Genomic DNA, 24,344 nt, shown 5'->3' on the forward strand with positions numbered 1-24,344 from the left:
TCCTTTCACCAGTAAGGATGGAACATGTTATGACGCTACTTCACCTCCATTTTAGCTGAGGAATCCGCAAAGAACGTAGCTTTCCCGTAAATCTGCCTGTAGGTCACATCTCGCATCAGCCTCTTGAATCTGTCAATGTCAGAAAATACCTTCTACGGTGCATATTCCCTGTCATCTACTTGGCTTGTGTGCTGGTGGGCTTTGGAAGATGCATCACTGGAACGAGCAGAGGAAAGTGGGAGCATTCTATGACATGCTTGAGAAGGGTGATATCTCTGTTATTGCAGAAGAATAAATTGTTAATGTCTTGTGAAATTCTGGACAGCTTTGGCAGTATTTGATCTTTTCTGTTCCCTTTTTGTCTCCTGAATTCAAGATGAGCAAACTCGGTTTGGAGTTTTGCCAATAATTTTATTGTGTTAAGATCTGGATCACATATTTGCTTCCCAATGGTTTTCCTGATACTGTGTCCTGGTGGCGTCTTCCTTTTGGTTTCTGCTACATCTCTTTGGGATGATGTTTGTAGTTGAAATATAATTGTGAATGCAATTGTCTCTTCCAAAAAATCAAATGTATATGTACTTGAGAGATAGTGGGTTCAGTAGTATCTAATCCCTAAAACCCAGCTGGGTTTGCAATTAGTGCTCCTCTTACATATGCGCACAGATCAGTAACTGCTATCTTTTCATTCTTCACCAAACTAAAGCTATGTAGAGAAGGAACACTGGCTATGGCACTTACTTTGCCGTACCTGATTAGTAATAATGCAATGAGAATACCAGTTTACAATAAGCTACCTTGCTAGTTCCTGTTTTATCCAAAGAATCTGAGCCTATATAAACACAAAAAGGGTATTATAGAAGTTAATTTTAAATCACTTAAATGTCAATTAGCCCCTGTTGTAGTTGCAGACACACTCATACTGTATTTGTGTTTGAGGTAAGCTTTGATGAAAGCATCCAATTCTCCATCCATTACAGATGCAATATCTGATGTCTCAAATCCAGTACGTACATCTTTGACAAGTTTGTATGGATGGAATACATAGTTACGTATCTGCTGTCCCCACTCCGCCTTCACTGCATCTCCCCGTATTTGCTTAATCTCGGATGCACGTTGCTCCTCAGCTATGACCAATAACTTGGCTTTTAAACGGCTAAGAGCCTTGATCTTGTTTGCTAGCTGGGATCTCTCTTCTGCAATATGGCTAAGAAAAGGTCATTGATATGGGAAAAAACAATCAAGAAGAAACTATCACATGACTGGTTTAGAGCAAAATAAATAATAACAAAAAAATGGAGGAAAGAAGGAAATAGCATGCCCTTTCTAGCTGGGATTATTCAAAGTTAAAAAAACTCTTCTCTTCCTCTTTTGACATCCAAGAAGCATCCTATTTGGACTATTAAATTCTTGGAGGTGCTCCAAACAGGATGAATACCAAAACATAGAGCACTTTGTAATGGCAATGATGGTTGCGATATTATGCAAAACTTTGATTAAGCTTACCAAATTCACTGTACTTAATTACCTGTTCTGGTCACCATAAATTCTTCAAACTTAATTTAATATGCATCTGTATGTAGATTTCAGAAATGCCTGAACATGTTGTAATACACCCTTCCTCTCCACTAACATCTCAGTCTCCAATGATTTCAATCTAAAACCAACCCATCCTCCCCCACAGTAAAAAACTTTACATATATGCAAATAAGAAATGTATGCTCTGTTTAGAGCCTAACATGAACTCTCTCACACTCTAAGCCGAGTAAAGAAAAGGTAACTATATCATTACAGTGAATATTGAAGGCCATGACCTTGTTGTATTTCTCCAAGAAAAGATTCTCATTGCCACCCAATGAATTTTGTTTTCTAAATACATATACTAAAATTTCTTTTAAAAGTATCATAAAAGTTTCCAGTAAATCTTCAAAAGAACTGAAACTAAAAGAGCAGTGAGGTGGAGACCTGTGCAGCGAACAGTAACACCAGTAGGGATGTGAGTAATCCGAACAGCAGTTTCAACCTTGTTCACATTCTGACCTCCTTTCCCTCCTGCCCTTGAAAATGTAATTTCAAGGTCTTCCTCAGGTAGTTCAACATCCACTGACTCTTCAGGGAGAAGAGGCATGACTTCAACACCAGCAAAACTTGTCTGTATAACCTCATGTTAGAACATATACTTTAATATAGTTAAACATATAAATAGGGACAGACAATGACAGAGAGGAAGATTACAGCTACATTTTACATAGAATGCTCTTTTAGTAATCTACATGTATTTTACTCAATATTCCAAAGTTCAAAGAACAGCCATGTTGCATTGTCAGCATGTTACCTACAACTTTTCCTGTCTTTGAGGAAACACTTCCCAAGATAATCAGAGTTCATCATGAGAGAAAGAAAAAGCACAAAGATTTGACTTGGGAACTAAATATGAAAGCGATGCTTGCACCTAAAGATATTAAAATAAAAACTGCAGAAAGGGTGGGGTTTTCAATCAAGCTTAATCAAATAATTGTCAAATTGACAACAGAAGTAAAAACTGAAAAAAAAAAAAAAAGCGCGTGCAGGGAAGGGGGGTGGTGGTGGTGGGGTGTGGTTATTCATGTAGAGAAGAAAAAGGTTAACTTATGGTGTTGTTGATACCATAAAGAAGAAACTATAAAATGTAGATAAACAATAACCAAGGATTACACAGGGCTGCAAGAACTTAACTTGATTACATTTTCATAAACTAATACTAAGTAAGAATGTTCAACCAAGGCTTTTCATATTGGCCTTACCATTGCATGATATTAAATTTTCGACATATCACCAGCAGCACAATTGTTTCAAATTGATACACAAATCTTACGCTTTATAGTCAAAAACTCCTTTCCAGGCCGCTCTTCAAGTCTCCAAAATAAAATGGGGGCATTCTTGTGATGTTTAGCTATGGAGCCCTCATGATAAGTAATGATTCTCCTCCCTTTCAAGTGATTACATAGCATCTCAGAAAAAATCATGGTAAAGCAATTAAAGGGAGGCAAGGGTTCAATGGGAATGTTCTGCATTCAGAAACAATCTGATTTCTCCAGTGAAGGCTTTGAGGGTCATATCTCTGTGTGGTTACTGGAACTCGATGATTCTTTTCTCAAAGAAAAGAGAGGAAAATCAAAAGGAAGAGGAGTTAGGTTGGGCAAGGGGACACCACTTGAATTGTGTTTACTGTGGATAAGCTTTAAGGATTATGTCTCTCTGTACTGATTGGAAGGGAATAAGATGGTTCACAATCTCGTTCCACTTAACAAATTATTCATACCCTATTTTTCTTGAAAATGTTAGAAAAGCACAAAGAACTGCCATCAAGTAGGTATTAACTCTTTAATGCAAGATGTAAAAACAACCTTCTGGTGGCTGCAAGTACCATGTACATGATATTCCTACTGCTCCAATCACTCTACTCACACTACAGATGCTGAAACATAATGCAAATAAGAAAACAAAGGTTCAAGGAAACTAACCACGTATTATAGAATTTTGGAGCAAAAACAGAATGTTGGCCATTCAGATCATTTAGTTATTGGATAGCAGTCCTCTAACCTAGCTAATAAATAGCAAGAAAAGAATTTTGGATGGACCAAATAGTTAAACCCTAACCATATAACAAGAAGATCACTCGTTCTCAATATTCTAGAAATCACAAGTAAGACTAGAACTTGAAATCTTTTTTTTTTCTTCGTTGGTAAGGGTTCTCTGTCATTTCAGCTGACATATATAGATAGAATCCAATATATAGATAACATAACAAGTTACCTGACGAAGACCTTTGGCATTGAAAGGAGACTGTCGTACTATACGATGTGTTCCTTTCTCTCCTGACAGATAACCATAAGCATATCGGCCTTCAACTTCAATCGTGGCTGACTTGAGGCCAGCTTCCTCTCCCAACGACTTCTCAACCACCTTTGTCTTATATTTCTGTTTCTCTCCCCATCTCACGTACATCCTGAGAAGCATGTCAGCCCAATCCTGCACTGGAAAGGATCAAGATTTTTACACAAGAAAAGAAGAGACAGAACTCAGTGGCACATCAGCCCCCACCCCACCCCTCCCAAAAAAAGCCTTAGGGTCCATAATTAATCCTCATAATCATTGATGGCTGGGAATCTGAATAAGGATGAGAAAGAGGCCATGAGATTTGGAATTAAAAGAAGGTCACTCAAATATGAGCAACAGCGTCACGGTCTGGGATGTGCCTGTGGTTTGGACCTCAGATGTAGAAGAACTAGACAAAACCCTTATATCTGAAAAATCTTTAGACTACTATATGAATTTCTCATCCCAGGGAAGTTCAACATATGCCCTGTTCTAGAGCAACTGTAAGCCCTATGATTAAAGTCTGCTTCATACAGTTTCACTTCAGCTAATCTATTAAGTATATTATGTATCCCACATCAGTTTAGGTTTAGTTTCTTGGCACCTTCTTTCAAGATAGGCTGATTTACCTATTGCAAATGGGTTTTAAGATGGATGCCCAACATGGTCTTAGAGGCAATGTTATTTGTTCCCTTGTTCTTTATTCATGTTTGTTGTCCCGCTTTTTCCGATTTGTTTGCTTTCCTAGTTCTAAAAGTGTTAAGTGGTGTTATCCTGCGTTAGTTTATTTCAGATTTATTCTGCCCTTATATTTAAGCTAGGCCTTACCAACTATTTGCCCATTTATTTTAGAGATAATTATACATTTAGTACCCGAAATATAGTGAAATGTAAATGTTGGTATCTTAAGTGCAAACTTTCAAATAATGTACCATGTAACCCAAACACTAAGACAATCAACCCTGACCTACGTGGCTAATGACCGATATAATCATGTCAGGCATACACCACATGTTAACTAAAAAATGCTAAATATTTTGTGGAAAATCCACACAGAAGCCACGTTGCATCCAACAATTGGTTGGGCTTGGAAGGAATTTTTACCATTCATGCAAAAAAAAAAAAAACACATTTTATTGTTTAATTGGCATTGTAAAGGATGTTGATGGTTCCATGTGATGTACACATGACATGATAATATTGGTTAGACACCACATACAGTGACTGGGTTAATGATGTTACAGTTTAGGTAAAAATGGTACAGGATTTAAAAATTCAGGATGCAAATTGTAAATTTTTCTCTTCAAGTACCAATTTGTACATTTTGTCAAATTCCAGGTACTAAATGTGTGTAATTAACTCTTTCTTTTAGGTTGGGATGCCCACAAAAATTTTGCATGATATCAACGAGGCCCAGCCCCCATTTACTAATCCTACACTACCCTATCTAACATTGCACGTAGAACATCACTCTTTTATCTGATGAGAAAGAAACATAAATCATTCATGTTGCCTTACCCACAAAAAAACACTATTACCTGCGCATCAGTGCCTCCAGCACCAGCAGTTATAGAGATGACCGCACCTTCCTTATCATAGGGACCAGAAAGAAGTTGAGTCAACTCAAATCGGTCCAATGCCTTATTGAGTTCTTTGATGACACTGACAGCCTCTTCCAGAAGTGCAGCATCTATGGCGTCCATCTCCTCTGTTAGCTTAACTATAGTTTCTGCATCTTCAACCTGCATCCAACAAATGACATATAGCTCACTATATTAAGAAGGCATACTAAGGAAGTAGTATTTTTCCAAGAGCATAACACATTTTCATCAAAATCAGTTTCTTAGTTCAAAAGGCAAGCATAATTTTCAACAATCATGGATCTATACAAGTCATCACATCAAATGGATCCTAATATCACTCTGAATGACCAAACACAACTCTTGCATCTTCTTGTAAAAAGGGCCCCTGCTGAATTAAATCTCTTACAGCCACTGAACTCAATCAACTATCCTACACCAATATCTCTGTGCTCAATTGAATAATCCCACATGCATAATTCACTATGAAAGCATGTTAAATTCTCTTATCCTGATTTCATGCCTGGGAATTTTCAATTTCATCAACCCTTACTTAACTGTCTCCTTATGAAGAGAGATCATATTAGATAAACGTATGATCCAAAACAACAAATATAGGGAAGTTGGGAGACCTATAATAAGGGAATTCAGATCTTTCAAAATAAATAAAATAAATAAGGGAACTCGGTAGATGTTATTCTTCACCAGTTCATCAATGAGACTCCTCAAAGGTAAAGTATTATTATTATTTATATTTTTTTAAAGGCAAAGTATTATTATTTTGACTTCTTTAATAGAAAAACCTAACAATTTGGAGAAAGGTTCAAGCATTGACAAGCAGAGTTAACATAAACAAAAAACTAAAAGCAGAGTGCTTTAGAAGCATAAATCAAAAAAGTCAAGTCCATCGTGATATACTATGCTTCAAGCACATGCTAATAATGCTGAAAGAGAATGGTACAAATTACCGTATTTTTCTTAACAAGAAATTCAATACCTTGGTTTTAAACTCGTTGAGCAAATTTATCTTATCTTTGACATCAGTCAGTGCCAAAAGAGTTTCTTGAGCTTTGGCACGATCATCCCAAAAGGAGCTATCAGCTGCTTTTGATTCTAAATCTGCAAGTTCCTTTTCTAATAGCTGCAGACCAGTCGATGCTATAATCTCCTCAACACGTTCTGAGGCAGTTTCGACATCCTTCCTTAGAGCATAAAAATCTGTCAGAAAACACCAATAGCTTAGAGCACTCAGCAATGTGCGAATGCCACTTGTATCGCATCGAGGGGCATAAGCAGGAGCTTCTGGTAGGGGATGTAAAAGGCTAATCAACGCACTCAGTTGTATCAGAAATTTATTTTTCTCTGGTAATCAAGTAGGTTTTTTTCTTTAATTTGACTTATTCTTTAAGGTTTAGTCTTCCAAACTCTCAAACAATTCATTATTAGTTGTTCAACATTTTACCTACAACAATCTCTTTATTTGTTAATTACTAAACAATTGAGATATGATGCTTTAAATAAAAATATTGTTTGGGCTACAAAAACCCAAGTATTCAAACTAAATTATGAGTATTTACAACAAACACTCAAACAAAATCATGCAAGGCATCCATCATCTCAAAAATAGTGGATCAGGATTGTCGCTGACAAGAAAGTGGCACAGAAATAGCAAGTTGAAAGCTAAAATGTACAAGAGAGCATGCCATTGTAGCCCTAAAAGGACAAATGTTGCAGATTAATCCTAAGCCAGTAAAACTTGCCTGAGCTATTTAGATAGTTTCACCCAATTTTGATAAAGGGAAAGGGTTAAGAAATCAAAGTTTAACAGAAAAGCCAAAGATTATGTAATAAGTGAATCCAAATATTTAAATTGGAACTGACAAGTTTTTTGGTTTGAGATTCCTGGGCTAATCAGCTCTTAGAGTCAGTTCGAAATAGCATACTCTAAAGCTTTAGCTGATTAGCTTAGTCTGTCTCCTAATGGATTTTGTTAAGGCACAAATTCCAACATCACGATATAAGAAGGAGGCCTAGAGCCTTTTGCATTTGCAAAATGATGATATTACTATTGGCCATCAGAATGGCTCTCTTGAACCTCACCTACAAAATCAAGAACTTTATTTGCATTAAAACCGACTACTTCAAAGCAGTGGTAATGACCATAAAACCAAGGAAGCATTCCCACAGCTTCACTCCCTGTATATGTTCAATTCACAAAATAGAATAATAAATGAGCAAGCTCAAACTGATTCCCATTCCAAATTCAGTAACAGAACCAGTCCAATTTAAGTAAAAAATGATAACTATTGTTTTCTGACACATAAGCTGTCATAATGCTAATATAATACACCATCTGACAGACACCAATTCTTTTAGCCCAAATATATGACCTGGAAATTATTGAGGTAAGCTTACCTTGCATTACCCATTCTCTTGTATTGGTGTCTACTCCCTCAGTCAATTGGCTCTCCGGGGTCGCATATATAACTGAGTCAATTCAGAAGAAAAAGAAGTTAAAAAGAAAACATGTAAGCTAAATATCAAAGTGACACTGTAGAAATGCTTTAACATAAGAAGTAAGATTAACCAGGCAGCATCCTCAATTAAATATACTTTGTTTTCATCGGAGAAAAATACAACTTTAAAGGGTGTCCTTTATAAAAAGTTTAAGATACAAACTCAACCATAGTAAATATCAAAAGGGCCAAAACAAGAATAAAAAGAACAAAGGAAAAAACAATAACGTTTCAAAAGAATTTTAAAGAATCCAAACATACAGCATGGATGACGTGAAACCCACAAGATTTTCTCAGCAGAAAGTCCAAGAAACATATAGGAAACTCAATGTTTAAGGCCTAAGGAGAAAAACCCAATATAGAAAAGAAAAAAAAAAGGAGTTGGAGTTAACTTACTAGAAGAATTGTAAGGAACCATTAGCAGACAAAATGAATGAAATAAACCCAAAAATTTTCCTAAGCAGAACTTGAAGAAACGTATTGAAACCTTAACATTTTACAGCCAAACGAGAAGAAAACAGAAAAAGGAGTTGGAATTGACTTACCAGAAGAAGTGAAACGGGAAGGGGCAGAGAGAATTGCAGTGAAAGAAAAAGAGGTGGCAGTGAGAAGAGGAGCAAGTGATAGCAAAACTGGAACTTTGTTAATGCTAGTGTAAGAAGAAAAAGAGGATGGTTTGGGTGGTTTAATCATGGTCGTTGAGCTTAACAGAGGCTTTAAAATGGCTTCCATTTCGGCTACGGAGGAAATTGGGGATTACCACACAAGCAAAATAGCTTCAGTTTCTTACTTTGTTTTGGAATTTCAATCTCAGTATTTCTACTTTCTATTCTGACCCACAAAATAAAATTTATGGAATTGGAAATGGATAGAGGGAGAGATAGAGAGAAGAACAAGGGCAAAGTAGGCTGACAGGATTACCCGCCACCCGTTCTCAAATGTTGTCAGCACTTTCCATGTCAACAGCCACCTCAATGCCATGTCAATCCAACATTGCTGTTGTCATGCCATGTCACTTCAAATGTTAATTCTTGAATTTTTTTTATTATTTATTATTTTACAATTCAATTTATTATTTTGTTTGTATTAAAATACAATTTTATAATTTTATTTATTTAAAAAATTAATTCATAAAAGTTAGTAAATTACTATTTATTATTTTATCCAAATTATACTGCAATCTTTATAATTTATATATTTTTGTAAGAATATTGATGAGTTAGTAAATTATCATTTACTAAAATTAAAGAATTTAAATTTATATTTTATTAAAGATTATCTTTACTTCGAAACTGTTAATCTCATATTTAATATTTGCTAAATTTTATCATTGATTTTTCTTAAACAGATCATATTCGAAATTTTACATTTTTATTTAAACAAAATAATAAATTAAATATTGAAATAAAAAAATTTTAACAAACACTAGATTTTAAAATGAACAATTTAATGTCTAAGATTAATGTTGAAAGTGGGTTTGAATCTCTTCAAATTGTTAAACCAAAAAATAAAATTATTGTACCTAAGTCATGAGGAAGAATACATGATGCAAGATTAAAATATACTTATTTAAAAGGTTACACATTAATAAAAGATTTCATATGGCTATTAATATCATCAAAAAATTAATCCAAATAAAAAGATCAATTAAAGGTTCTTTTCATTGAATACGGTTTTCGGAAAAGAGAAATTCGAACCTAATTCTTAGTGTACTTACCAATGAGTCAAAGAATTAAGTTCGAATTTCATTTAAGCAATAGTCATATAGATGCATATATCAATGAACATAAACTCCATCAAGTCTTCTTTGACAGACAAAATCTACACAAATTTGGGTCCACCAAGGCTTGCCTTTAGGGACTTCAAAACTTCTTTGCAAGCCAGTTTTCTGGCCATCTTCTTATTAGAAGCTGATGATGTGTGCTTGAATACCATGCCGTTTGCTTCAACCTCTGTTGTAATGGAAGTCACACCATTGTCGTGTGATACAGTGGCTGGTCTTTGTTCAAAATGCTCCTTCTGACACAATTCATTTAACTCTTTCACAGGATGAAACTTTATAGTTTCGGGAGTAATCAGGGGCTCCAATAGTGGCCTTATACTCCGGAATACTGCATGCTTGTCATACCCAGAATCAACAAATATAGCCCCAGCAAGTGACTCTATTATATCAGCAAGTACCTGATAAGAAATAATGAAAAATATTTAGATAAATGCCAGAAACATTTTTGAAATAACTTACAGCATGTGATTTTATGTACAAAGTCTGCAATAATGACAAAACAATGCTTTTAAGAACCCATAATCCTGTGTTCTTTAGCCAACACAGATGAAAATTTACATAGGTTTACTCTTAGAAGTAAATACATTATCAGGTACTCTTTCTAGAAAACCTATTCTAATTCTCTAGCAAAATTGTATTATGGTAAGATTCCCACAAAGAACAAAAATCTCAAAAGCCAATCCAAGATCAACCCTGTAGCTCTCCTGCAATACTTGTACCATATGTTCCAACTCATGTTAACTAAATCAACTTTTACCTTGCTTTCCAAGCGCAATTAGTGTTATTAGCAAAAATTTTCATCTGAAGTTGTAGCATAAACAGGTTGCTATTAGAATTGATAATACCCCTTTATGTAGAATTAAACTCATTGTTACAGTGCATAAAAAAGATACCACAAAACAGACAATCAGCAATGCTATGTAAATACATAAGTCAAGAGTGGTAAATATCGGATAACAGACCTTGGGGAAAGACTTATCACATTCCCACCCGAAAGTATATTTCATTGATAATTCCTTAAAACTTTCAACAGTTTCTGCTATTTCCTTGTGAAGCTTCTGTGAAGCGTGGAGAATGTACTTATGCAATCCAGCCTTCACAGCTGAGAGTGCATAACAATCATTGTTCACAGATGCTGAACGCAGATCAGTTAACAATCCTGGCGACATCCTGGGATATTTGCTGTAAAGATGCACAGTAATAAGATAATCCAAAACAGAGTCCCCTAGAAATTCCATCCGCTGCGCAGAAAAAAAAAATTATAGTTAAGTTAAACCCAAAAGAGAACAGAACTTGCTATGTAGAACCATAAATCATTAAGATACAGAATAGTGAAACATCGTACCACTCATATGTCATTCGTATAATAAAAGCACAGTGGTTTAACAGAATTTCAAAAGCATGGTAGTTTAGCAGAATTATCAAAAGCACAGTAGTTTAGCAGAATTATCTCCAGACCAACCTGATAACATTCTGGAATTTCAGCAAGCATGTAAGAACCATGTGTTAGTGCTTCCACCAACAGAGAAGGATCTTGGAATGAGTAGTTGAGTAAGGACTCTAAAACCCGGACATTAACAAGCTTCTCCGCATGCACTTTGAATTGCCTTTGATATGGTATATTTGTAAAGTCAACATTTATACCAATCCAATTCAAAAATAATACTCCAGCTGCTTCACCTCCCACGCTAAGGTATGCACCAATCAGTGCCTCAACAACATCAGCAACCTTCTTATTCTTTAACTTTCTTCTTCCACTAACATATATTTTCCTTGTATTACACAATGTCTCTTCATTTAATGCATAACTTCCAGAATTATAACCAGGAATTATCCAACTTTTGACGTCAAAAGGCTCATTACGGATAAATCCCTGCAGTTTGAGCAATTTTGAGAAGCATATCATAGATTTGAAGAGATTTGCTAGCCACTTAAAGATAATAGTAACCAAGACGAAAAATGTATTGACTGTAACATTCTAATTAAAACAACTCAAAATCTGATGGCACTGCAGAACTCTAAAATAGATGCCAGCTTAAATGAATAGCAACAAGAAATTTTACCGGAAGTTTCTTGTCACATCCTAGCATACAAAGAGCTGTATTTGAAATAATTTTTTCCTTCCGAATACTAAGAAGGCCTTCATGTTGATTTTGATGTGTTTTAAATAGCTGTTGGCAAACAGCATACTTGAGGAAAGAGTCGCCAAGAGTCTCTAGTGATTCCAAATGAAAATTTTCTTGACACTTTTTGGTGGTAATTGCCTCCAAAACCTACCAAGCATAGTTGCCAAGGTGAAGCAAAGAGTTAGACAACGTATAGAAAGCTGCACTTAAGCTGGCATATCACAAGGATCAAAATTCCATCATAGGAAATTACTTCCATGTAACATAAAAAATTTCGTACAATAATGGTTCAACCATTTGTAAGTCTTTCTTTTTTTGCTTGTGAAAGAACAAAGACTGCTTCATTTGGACTCAAAATCTTCTATACATACTAAGTATACTGTTCTATTTGTGGAGGTAATTCCATATATATTGACCAATTAACTCAAATTTAGATGCTGAATTTCAGATTATTCATAGTCGCATAGAAATGGACGATGACAAATTATCTGTCCTGAACTACTGAAATAATCAGAAAATTAAATATAAAAAGAAGATATATAATCCTCAGTCGTGTCTGAGAATCCAGATATTATGTATTTGTTTTTTAATGAAGAAATTACCTACGTATTGCTACATCCCCATATAATTTTAAGATGTTCTCAATAAATTGTGTAAAGTACCAAAAATATGATAGTAATAAAAATAATTCAGAAGCACACTAGCACACCTTCATAGTTGGAATGGTAACATTTTGCACACAATGATCCTGTTGCATCTTTTTCAAGTTGGTAGCCAGAAGCAAAGACTCAAGTCGATACATGATTGATGGAATAAATGTGAAAGAATAAAATGTGCTAATTGATATGGGAGACATAATGACATCACAAAGCTCAGGAGGCAATTCTACAAATGCATTACTTGATTCTGCAAAACAAATAAAAGAAAAAATAAAATTAAAATAACCTGAACCATTACGAGGTAAATGATAAAAAGGAATTAGATGAAAAGTGCACTCGTTTTTACCAATTGAACATGTCAAAAGACTAAACCAATTATGTACTGTAAATTTTGTACAACCATCTCACCTTTCTTTCCAGCAAAACCTCCAATGCAAAACTTATTCCTAACAGTCGAATTCAATTGCTTTACAGTGTCGAGATTCAAAAATAATCTACAGCTATCTTGCTAATATCTAGAAGACAACATACCTTTCTCTTTCTGTCTTTTGCACCTGTGAAGGTAATTGTGCACAGGGAAAACATGTCGCGCATCAAGAAAAGATACTTGACTAAAACGTAATTGGATACCATGGCTGCAATGTCATGTGAGAATCAAATTACTCACAAGGAACATAAGTATAACATATTCCACATTAATTCTTAACAAAAAATACTACAAAACATGCTCACCGAAGTTCATAATACTCCATGTAGGTCATTACACTTCCATTCCTCAGCTTCAAAAGTGAATTTGCAGTTAAATTTTTTAAAAAACCTTTGACAATATAGGCATGACCATTGTGAGGAGTACAGACCAACGAATTTTCAATCATGCAAGCACATAGAAGACCACTTTTGGTCTGTATCATACCAGCATTACATACATGATCCTTCCAAACATTTTCATAAGAAAATAAGACGGAACATACTGATGGCCAATCAATCACAGGATTCTGGCCCAAGTAAGTTGATGGGAGGAGGAGATAATCAATGTCAGAATTATTCCCTGACCTAGGGTCGCCTAACACCTCTGTTAATTTTTCCACTTTATGATCCATAAGAACTCTGAAAACAGCAATCTGAAACCTTTTACTCAAGATAACCTGCCAGGATGATATGGTGCAAAGAGGGGAAAAAATGTTAAATATGAATGCATTACTATATTTTCTATTATTACCATCTGACAACAATAATAAAATTAAAACATTCAAATCAGATATAATACCTGGCTAGGATCAAGACGTATCAGTCCAACATATTTCAAGTTAACTGTCAAAAAACCCCTATCAACTTCTAATTCAAAACCCATGCTTTTGTTGTCAATTTCAAGCTGACTCCTCACAAGAAGCATGATGTTATGAACAGGAAACTCATAATCAAAGTTCTGCTTCAACTCAATTAAGTAGCAGTAGTACTTTTTCATGTCCTCGTGTTCACACTGATTCACCAGTTCAGGTGGAAAGAAAATCGGTTGATCATCATTGTAAGGTTCCCTCCCTACAGATCACATAATTACATAAGATAAACGAAAGTCAGTACTTGTTTTAACATCTTAAAATATATTGAAATTACATACATGAGTCACTGAAGATTAGAAAAAATGAAGGCAATGCATAATTATTACCAATTTCTCCTGCATCAGCCTCTTCCGCAACAATATCAGGAACAAGGTTATCTGTTAAAGCACCAATTTCATGGAGTTGCTTGCACGCTTCAAAGCATGCCTTTTGCTTTAGGGTTTTAATATTTCCCTGGACACAAACAGTCTGTATAGGACAACTCTTCGGAAGATAGAGGGTGCAAACCCCCTTTTCCTTGTCTATGACACACCTTGGAGTTGGTTTAAAGTACCTAGAGAAAACAAACAAACACAAGCAAAAGGAAGCAAACACATTAAGCCATGGAACATAATGAAAATAACACCTTAACTAAATCAAAAGAAAAACAAAGATATTAGCAGAATATACAATAACTAACAACTGATAATCACTAACCCATCTGCCGGAAGACGAGAGCAATAGAAGTGTATCAAACCAACACTAGAACTCAGAGTCACACAAGCCCCAGTGCTTGCAAAGCGATAGACCTCTTCATCGTATAAGTGATTTCTAAGAGGAGAACATGCATGGGATGCATGGCATAAAGATTCCTTTCTCATTATATCTCCACTAGCAAGATAGTTCTTCAGTCGAGAATGTGTAAAAAAATCTCCGCTACAATTATCAATCAGAACCATAATTAAGGACATAAGAAGATCCACAATATGATTTCTCATAATAATTATGAAAATGAAGAAATTAATAAGATTTCCAAACTTTTAGCAAATGTGATAATGTGATAATGTAATAATTTTAAGGTCTTTTAATGATATCTAGCTAAAAAACGGGAAATAAGTTATTCATTGGTAGCACTAGTAATAAAGATTTTTAAATCTTGAGAAATAATATTAGGGGAAGGAATGATATTACCTCTTCACCAACAATAAATAATCTGAATTCTGCATTCTAGCACGTCCACGAGACTGTATGAAACTACAAACTGTTGCTGAAGGATCAAATCTAATAACCAAGTTACATGATTGAACATCTAATCCTTCCTCAAGAATTGAAGTTGCAACAATTATGTTCACCTGCAAACATGGGATTCCATCATTGAGATGCAGCTGGCAATAAATACATTATTTTCAACCATACATGACATAATAACATACCATGCCTTTGCGGAATTCTTCCACAATTTCATTTTGTTTCTTCCTTGTCTGACTGTGCAATCCAGAGTTATTTCCCGCAATGTATTTAGTCTTCCAGCTATTGTGCTTTCGAAGCAGTTCACTCAATAGTGATTGAAGCACAATAGCTGTCATAACCCTTTCCACAAAAATTATACACCTTATGTCCTTCAACTCCCTGAGATGTGGCACACAAGAGAACTTAACAAGAAGATATAATGCACAACAAAGAAAAAAAAAGGGAGCTGGAGATAAGGGGATAGAAATCTTATAGAAGCCATTGAAAGAAACAAATTTTGTTGATCAATTTTGTCATATTCAATTCTTAAAAATCCTTCTGTACAAAATCTATAATCACATTTGATGAACTCATTACATTAAGTTACTTATGTTTTAAAATAAATAAAATCTAAGTTAAATACATTTTCAGTTGCCATTTCTTACAATTCTTATGTTCTCTCCAACTCTCTATGGCCTAAAATATCATCCAAGATAAAGTACAGTCCATTCAAGCATTGTTTAAGGCTAAAGTAGGCACCACAGTCAAACACACACAAGAAAGCATTCTTTAAAATCTTTGCTGTATTTAAGGTATCATTGTTTCTTCCTAAAATAAACTTTAAGTAATTGGATAGCAGAATGTAAAAATTTTAAAGGTTAATAATACTATCTTAGCACATAATAAACCGATAGAACAAGAATACAACATTACAACAAATCAAACTGCATTAAACATATTTTACCAATCGACAATCATGATACCTGTATTCAAAAAGAGATTCAATGAGGCAGAAAACTTTTGTGGTAAGAAGCCCAGCATCCACACTGGCTTTAACATTATTAGCAATGGTCCAATCTGGACCTATATGGTGAAATCAAAAACAAAGACAATATTTAAGAAAAATGATTAACCAACTGCTCATCAATTCACAATAAGAGGAAAAAGAATTACCAGATGGTATGCGAGTTTCAAATAACTGACAAGCAACCAAACTGTAGTTCTTGACAATTTTCTCGCCAACCACACCCAGTTTCCCCCCCAGAAGAAAGTCACTTTCATAACATGACAAGTACTCTGCAGCCTATTACAAATACACAGACTCAGTGATATCTATGGCACTTTGTCAGCAATAATTTAAGTTACCATAACATTCTAGAAAGGTACCTTCAAAGCCAACCAGACACCAAGCTCATCTAAACAATGCACTAAAGCTGAATGTATCTTTGACATTTTCTTTCTAGTAGATTCTGTCGCAGAAGCTTCAAGATCCAAAATTTCCAAGGAACATTCATGCTGAAAAGCAGTGCATCTACTGTCAGTATCCTAATAGAACAAAGCAGCCTAGTATAATGAAATATAAGCACCAGGGACAAGAGAATTACATTCAGGCCTTCAAACTTCGTAAAACACCCACAAGTATAGATGGTAACTCCATGAGAAAACAACTTTATTCCTCACCTTTGCATCCTAAGACAGTTTATTTCGCGGAGCTTAAGTATGTGGTGATTAGTTAGGAGTCCTAAAACTTGCTAGATGGAACCATCATAAGTTCTAATGCATCTCCAATGACAAAAGGCCACATACATAAATAAATATACATAATACATCTTGTTCAATGGCATATCACAGAAGTGTCATATTTTTGAGAAATGTGTCATATCCATGACGTATTGCAGTCAGTGGTCTAATTGCTCTCTTTTTTACTGCCTTTTCAATATGAACATGATCGGATGTGTTGTTTTCCTTAATCACAAAAACCTAACCTGCCAAACCACAGTCATAGTGTCACAGCCTTCCACTCACCTTTCCCTTCACAAAATACACAGAAATCTTTAACATTCAGTGCTGCCAATCAACTCCAGCAACCAGTCTTCACACATCCGGCCTCCCAAGTCCCAACATTCTCAACTCCCAAATGATCAGGTTCAAAAGAGACAATAGAGAAACAATTCCCTTTCCTAGTATTTTCTAGATGCAAAATCCCCAATTTTTCCAGGCTAAGCTACCAAAGAAGCCGCTTTGGAAGATTTAACCAAAATCTATCCTCTGTCATTAGATCTGTTGACACTATAATCAAACAAAAAGGTATTGATGCTAAGTTCAAGTCGCATAAACTATAGATTCACCAATCACATTAAAAATTCCAAAAATTTAGTAACAATTGAAAAGTCATCAATCATATAAACCTTATTAAGAGACAAGAAATTTCTAAAATTAAACTGGAAACAGAAAAAGTTTCATCAAAGATTATACACACCTTTACCTTCAAAACATTCAATTCTTCTACCAAGCGTGCATATAAAACATATGGTATTTCCATATGTTCGTAAAACTTGAACTTTGGAGTTGAAAATGGTACAAACTGAGCAAGCACAGATTCACTTATGCACGTATACACCTTCAAAGGGGAAAACATACTATGTAAGCACTAAAAAGGTAATCTTCCTATAACGGTACAATTATGTCCCAAACAAACAAAACCATAAGGGGAGGCAAGCAATGCAAAGATGTATAACAAAAATCTATGAATCCAAAACTCACGTGCTAAAAAGCATATAATACAAAAATGTACAAGGAGCAAGAAATACATGAAGCAACCCCTATTAGGATTGGATAGTTTATTTTAAATTTTACATTTAAGACGAGAAAAATATTTACCGGAAAAAATGGTTTGCCCAGAGGACTATCCCATTTACATGAAGGTCAAAAAAAAAGGGTTGAGACTTGATATGTGTAAGTCCTATAGATGAGAAGAATAACCATCTAAACATTCCAAATAACCAAAGTTGAGAACAAAATAAAGCTGTATAATTTATCTTTCCTTAGAAGTTAGAACTGACAAACAACAGATAATACAGCAGAAAACATAAAGTATCCAGCCAAATCTAATGAAAGAAGAAATACTATTTAGGTGGATAAAAACAAACTCTAATTTCAACCACTTTCACTAATTAGGTTAGAATGTGTGTCAAGTGGCAACATAGAAAGGGTAGTAACTACAAGGGACATTGTATATGATAAAAGAAGAGTTAAATTTACAAATTCGTTAACCAAACTTTACTAAAATGTACAAAGAGTTGCCATATGTCATATATGTTGAAAATAAAAATGATCTTTAATACTCTACATTTCACGCGTGGCAAACACGTGGCATGTTCTTATTGACTAAATGCCACCCAAGCAAATTAGACTAACGGTGTTAACTATTGGACTCACTTGGCACACATTTTGAAAGTTTTGAGTGCACATTGCACAGTATTTTAGTTCAGGTACCAATTTGTAAATTTTGACATATTTTGAGTGCCAAATGTGTAATTAACCCAATAAAAGAACCTTAAACATAGTCATGAGTATCATAGCTTAAATAGAGGGAAATTATGTAAGAACTTAGAGGAATGTTTAACATGCTAGTTGAACATAAATCATCTACACGTTCAGACTGAAGCAAAAACAAAACAGAATTAAGTGAAACTGAGAGTGAAGAGTATACTTTGAGAGTAAATATTAACACTCATAATTACCTAAAGCAAAAGATATAGACATCTTCTGATAAAAGATTAAAAACCATGTTTGCAATGAAGAGAAATGGAATAATACAATGTGTGGAACAACTGAGAAATGGTAAAACACGATAAACTTAATCAAAGCATCGATGTTTGGATTGGAGGGTACATGTGGATTTGCTTGAAAATAAGACTGAAAAAGGTCTACCAAATATTTTAGCCACCAGGAACAGAAACAACTAAGAGAAAACTATTGCATGTATAAAACATAATTGAAAGGAAAAAAGACAAGGAGCTAAAATTTTAACACTGATTTGAATCAGCCATTAAATATTCCAACCTTGTATTAACTTATTTTATCTCTTTGTTTCATTGTCACATAGTAAAATACACACACACACAGACATATGTACTACATTGGGTATATATGATAAACACAATATATATCCACCCCATATCTCTAAATAATCATGGTCTCTTAAAAGAGAACAATGAAGAAAGAAACAAAGAAACAAGAAAACCCCTTTATAGACTGCTTACAGTTCTATTAGTTAGCAGTGAAAGTCATTTCTTCTTTTTCAAGACTTGCTGGTAAACACCAATTGTTTGTATCTTTTTCCACTTATTCTCATAGTCCTACTAATTTAGCAGGACCATCTACAGAGTATTCTAATTCCTCCCGACAAATACTTAAATGTTTAAGAATGCTATCAGGCTTCAAGGCTTTTATTTACACATTTTGGACTGCTTTCATTTCAATTTTCTTTCAATAAATCGCTTCAACTCAAGGCATTTTTATTTTCATTAACAAACAGTCCTGATTTCAGCAGACCTTTAGTAAACTTTTATAACTCCACTCCATGATGAAGTTGTAAAATAAGAACACTGAAATAGAATAATCTTATTAAAACAGAAAAGAAAAAGTGACCTTTGAATTCATAATTGTCTCCAGTTCATGGATCTTCTGCCAATAGCTATCAACTGGGCTTGCCGCTGGTGTAATAGACACAGGTGAAATATTCAAATATTATAAAAATGCAAGCACAAATAACCAATATAAACTAAACTGAAAGCTTGAATGACCTTTTGACTTTATAGGGGAAGCAGTCATCCCAAAAATCCTAGGAAGATCAGATACACCAGCTTCTAATTTGTGATGATAGAATTCCTGTAATTGCAAACAAATCCTCAAACATAACCAAAAAATTCAAAAGCACACTTTACATCTGACATACTCCAATAACCTGATGTTTGTCTATTAAATAGAAATAGGACAAGAAATACCGACTTTCAGCTGCATAATTCTCATTGCCCTAGCCAAACAACATTTATGGCAAATCACCAATTATGTAATAATTTTTTTTAATACGAGTATGATTGACTCCATGAGATAATATATTATCAAAAGGAAATGCCTATTATGTTTTCTTTACTCCCTTGTTATAACAAATGATTCATATTTAATCCATCAAAAGATTATTAAAATAACTTAAATATATCCAATAATAACACACTCAATTATGTAACTATGCAATTTATGCAATAATAAAACATCATGCTACCTAGCCTGGCCATAGCTTTGCGGAAGGAAAACCAATCTTACAATAAAAGATAAGGAACAAAATTTGCCAGTTCTGTAAGTGTGCGCTGCCCATGCATCCAATTAAATTGTTCATAGTTACGTCCAAAGTCTTACACAATTTGCCATACTGAAAAATTACTTCGATAAATATCATAAGATCAATATGCTAAAACGTAAAACAAGGCAGTAATGCATATGTAGACAAGCTAAAAACCCCTCCTTCATTCATTTGCCATCTACTTACTAAGGTGTAATTTTGACCAAATGTGAATCAGACTGGCATTTCCATATGATAAGAACCATGATGATGCTTAGAGTTGAAAAAATTAAAATATAATGAAGAAAGGATGAATAGAAAGACAACTCACTGTCATAATGCAAGCATAAGGGTGTTTTCCTCTGGCATGATGGCATTCATCAATTATCAAAACCTTTATCATGTTTATCTTGAAAAAGCTATGCCTCAATCCATTAAGTAAAATTTGAGGTGTCATCACAAGCACCTGTCAGTAAGAAAGAAAAGTTATCGCTAGCTGCATGTACCAAATCTAACAAACATTAGAAAGATGATAGTTATTGGACTTGAAATTATAAAAGTGGAGCACCACTTTTGCAACATATAACGCTTATGCCATTAACTAGCAGGACAAATTCCAATTTTGGATTTACCGTAGAGTTAATAACGGTTCACAAAATTTGGCAGCATGCAAACTACTTCTTAACCACAATCCTTGCTGTTAATCATCATTAAAAAAATAAATATACAAAATATTTCCTAAAACATATATCTTGATGGCAAATCAACAGCTTAAATACACTTTGTATGGCTCCTTTTCAGACTGAAGTTCAAGTGATCCTCCAGAATTTAATTTCTGACAAAAGCATTACCAAACAAATTGAGTCAAAGAAAGTGTCACAAACTAGGGGTCAGAATGGTGGAGGGTGGCTTCTATACGCACAAAAGTGTCTTGCAGGCTCTTACTTGGTATTGGTGATCATTTGAGAAAGATACATCCAACACCAGAACCTTCATTATTCCACAAGTATCACCGGTACAGACCAATCAATATCTTTCAAGTTTAAGAAACGAACACACTCTAATATTCCATGTCAATCACCACCAGTTGTAACTGCTGTTTACTAACATTTTTTGTTTTGGTCTATCAACACGATGCTTAAGGATATTGAAAAATTTGTTGGCCACTAGTCAAAGAAAAGTTTATAAACTTAAAATCATGGAAACTAAAAAATAGAAGCAGATAAAAGAAAACTGACAACTAAACTTTACAAAAAAAAGAAGGATATCCAATTGAATTAAAAAGTCAGGGAAGCAGCCAGTCAATGGCAGAGCCAAGGTGGTTAATTTTTTTTATTATTATATGCATAAAATTTGAGATATATAGTATGATTACCCTTATGATTACCTTTTAGCCACCCTCATGCAAAATCTTGGATCACATCACATAGCATATACACAATCTACCACATAGAGGATTGAAGGAAAGTACTTGCTCTACATCACTACCATATCAATTGTAAGATATATATAGAAGACCCCACCTCATATTTCTCGATTTCTTGCTTCCATTTCGCAGCATCCCAAAAGTCAACGTCCATTTCTCCCCAATACTTACCCACATTCAAGTCCGTATGCATTTCCACAGCATCAGCTTGCTAATTGTTACGTGAAACAATAAGAGAAACAACAAATCAAAAGCTTCTTTTTTTTCAATTTTAAAGTTTAATGTCCATACATAATAACTCAAAGATGTTATGCAAAACTTATAAGATAAAAAAGAAGTCCACGTCCACTACTTCTATAATCCTCAAATTCAATTTTGTTTCAGGATTCTGTAATTACATTACAGCCATAAAACTCTACTAGACCATGTGCGTGCTTCTGAATTTGAGCTTTCCTAAATGTACCTATGTACTAAAAATATACATGGGACAGATACCAATAAAAAAGTCTCAGCATCAAAAACCACACTGAACACCTCCTATTTTTCTAGTAATGTTATGATATGAACAGGAAGATGTGTAATTTGACATACTTGCTTAACCAGGACAACTTGGGGAACCAAGAAGACAGCACAAAAAGGTGAAGGCTTGCGAAGAAGGTGTCCGTAGCTGCGGAGAAGCATGATGGCAATCAGTGTCTTGCCGGAGCCAGTTTCCAAGTATGTTATCGTGTTTTGCTTGATAGCTTTTTCCAAAGCTTCAAGCTGATAACTGTTGCATAAACAATTAAATGCAGAAAACATTAAAACTCTCTACATTAGTTCTTGAGATAAGAAAGGGTAACAAGAACATATAATAAAGAGAGAATATTTATCCCAGATCAGCAGTAAACCATCAAAACAAAAGACAAAGAGAACAACCTTCTGGCAAACGGCAGAGAATCAGCAGATAGTTCTTGTGTAATGTCCATCTCCATATCAACTGGCTCCATGACCGGCCAATTTATCAGCTTGACACACTTGCTATTCTGCCTGTAAAAGCAAACACATTAACCCATACGTAAACACATGCCCACAAAAGCAAAGCTATGTGCATTTAGAATTATAACATATAGAAAAATTTAAGAAAACCCATTTCTTATTTTTCTCTAACAACATCAATCTCCAACAAATTCAAACCTTCAAACAACCCACCTTACGTCTCTCTCTTTCAAACACTATCAATAAACTGACAAAGAAATCAAGAAATCTAAGAATAACCCAAGAAAAGGGAGCAAAGAAGCAAAAAGAACAAAGAATATAAACAAGGAATGGAGCAATGTTGATGATATACTTGTGAAGGTGTTGTAAAAAGCAATGAGGAACTCAAGTTATCAATGGCAGATGCTTTGTTTTCCTCGTTTTCTCGTGGTTTTCCGAGAACAAAGAAAACAGAACACCTGAATTACTATCGAATAAAGGCTACAAGGTGGACTGGAGAATATCAAAGGTCGTACAAAATTTTGAACTTGCTGAGGAAGGATTGAATATTTTTTTTCTTTATATTTCTTGTAGCCTTCGTCTGTAAGTTTCTGAGTCCAAAGTAGCACAGCAGAGTATAGCACTAATTATAATTGTAGAAACACCACCACAATAAAGTTACACAGAGACAAAGAAAGTGACAGTCAGATTCTCAGGAAGAGGAGCGACTCGAAGTGGGACCCTCTTTCTACATTTGGTTAATTCAAACCTACTGCTTTCTCTCTCTCTCTCTCTCTGTCGCTTTACTTCTTGTGGGGTTTGCTTTGGGACTGTAAAACCAAACCAGCTCACGAGTAACCATTTACGGAGCTTCCAAACTGCATTACCAAATAGAGAATGATAATCCTGTTGACTCAAAGCCCAAGACCAAATCATCCTGTTTTTCCATGAGGATTCTTTTATTTTCTGTTTAAAGAAATGTTTTAAATATTTATATTTGGCACGCGCCTTTTTGGTAAGATGCAAGTGATGTGTGAAAAAAGTAGGTAACAGGTGAATCTCTATTTAGCTAAGTATTTATTTTTTATTATTATTTATTGTGACATAAAAGACGTTTCAAAAGATGCCATTGCATTATAAAACAAAAAAAAATCATGTATTTGAACAGGAATTATATAAGTTTCAAAGATGCAAAATTTTATATTATATATATAAATTATTTAGAGTGAAATAAAATGTAACAAATTAACTACAAAGAGAATAGAAGTTGCAATACTTAAGAAAAAAATGTCAAAGATTATTTGCATAAGTGAATTTTGTTGTAAATATGGAAATATTTAAGTTTTCTTTTTTATAATTGACGGAGAAGGGATTCGAACTCTACTCTTTAAGTAAAAAGATTATGCATCAACTAATAAGACAAATACTCAGGTGCATGAAAATATTTAGGTTTGTTTAATCATATTTTCTTTTATTGACAATGGAAATTTGTTTACAATTAAAATTAATTGGAAAGTTGTGGTAATGGGTTTATTTTATTGATAAA

General features: G+C 34.4%; 2 protein-coding genes across 4 annotated transcripts; both read right to left on the reverse strand.

Moving 5' to 3' along the window:
• Positions 1 to 711: 711 nt before the first annotated feature.
• On the reverse strand, positions 712 to 8,838 carry HCF109 (high chlorophyll fluorescent 109). Its single transcript, XM_007029145.3, has 7 exons — positions 8,500 to 8,838; positions 7,854 to 7,925; positions 6,436 to 6,656; positions 5,397 to 5,600; positions 3,796 to 4,011; positions 1,966 to 2,152; positions 712 to 1,196 (listed from the first exon to the last, which is right to left on the reverse strand). The coding sequence occupies exons 1-7, from the start codon at positions 8,684 to 8,686 to the stop codon at positions 886 to 888; spliced, it is 1,398 nt and encodes a 465-aa protein (XP_007029207.3). The 5' UTR covers positions 8,687 to 8,838; the 3' UTR covers positions 712 to 885.
• Positions 8,839 to 9,538: 700 nt separating this feature from the next.
• On the reverse strand, positions 9,539 to 23,404 carry DCL2 (dicer-like 2). 3 transcript variants are annotated; one of them, XM_088806869.1, is made up of 23 exons: positions 23,172 to 23,404; positions 22,760 to 22,870; positions 22,433 to 22,610; positions 21,939 to 22,052; positions 20,747 to 20,881; positions 19,880 to 19,964; positions 19,725 to 19,789; positions 17,557 to 17,691; positions 16,458 to 16,586; positions 16,245 to 16,374; positions 16,055 to 16,154; positions 15,275 to 15,470; positions 15,033 to 15,193; positions 14,559 to 14,777; positions 14,189 to 14,415; positions 13,790 to 14,061; positions 13,255 to 13,667; positions 13,054 to 13,157; positions 12,573 to 12,769; positions 11,801 to 12,010; positions 11,200 to 11,610; positions 10,700 to 10,978; positions 9,539 to 10,135 (listed from the first exon to the last, which is right to left on the reverse strand). In XM_088806869.1, exons 2-23 carry the CDS (start codon positions 22,828 to 22,830, stop codon positions 9,776 to 9,778), a joined length of 4,191 nt encoding a protein of 1,396 aa, XP_088662995.1. In that variant the 5' UTR covers positions 22,831 to 22,870; positions 23,172 to 23,404; the 3' UTR covers positions 9,539 to 9,775. The 3 variants fall into 3 exon arrangements, with proteins under 3 accessions (XP_088662995.1, XP_017977426.2, XP_017977427.2); XM_018121937.2 differs by having other exon boundaries at positions 17,551 to 17,691; XM_018121938.2 differs by lacking the exon at positions 23,172 to 23,404 and adding an exon at positions 23,033 to 23,108 and having other exon boundaries at positions 17,551 to 17,691.
• Between the last annotated feature and the right edge of the window lie 940 nt (positions 23,405 to 24,344).

Source organism: Theobroma cacao, chromosome 5, assembly GCF_053813885.1.
Source record: "Theobroma cacao isolate CCN51 chromosome 5, ASM5381388v1, whole genome shotgun sequence".
NCBI classification, from domain to species: domain Eukaryota; kingdom Viridiplantae; phylum Streptophyta; class Magnoliopsida; order Malvales; family Malvaceae; genus Theobroma; species Theobroma cacao.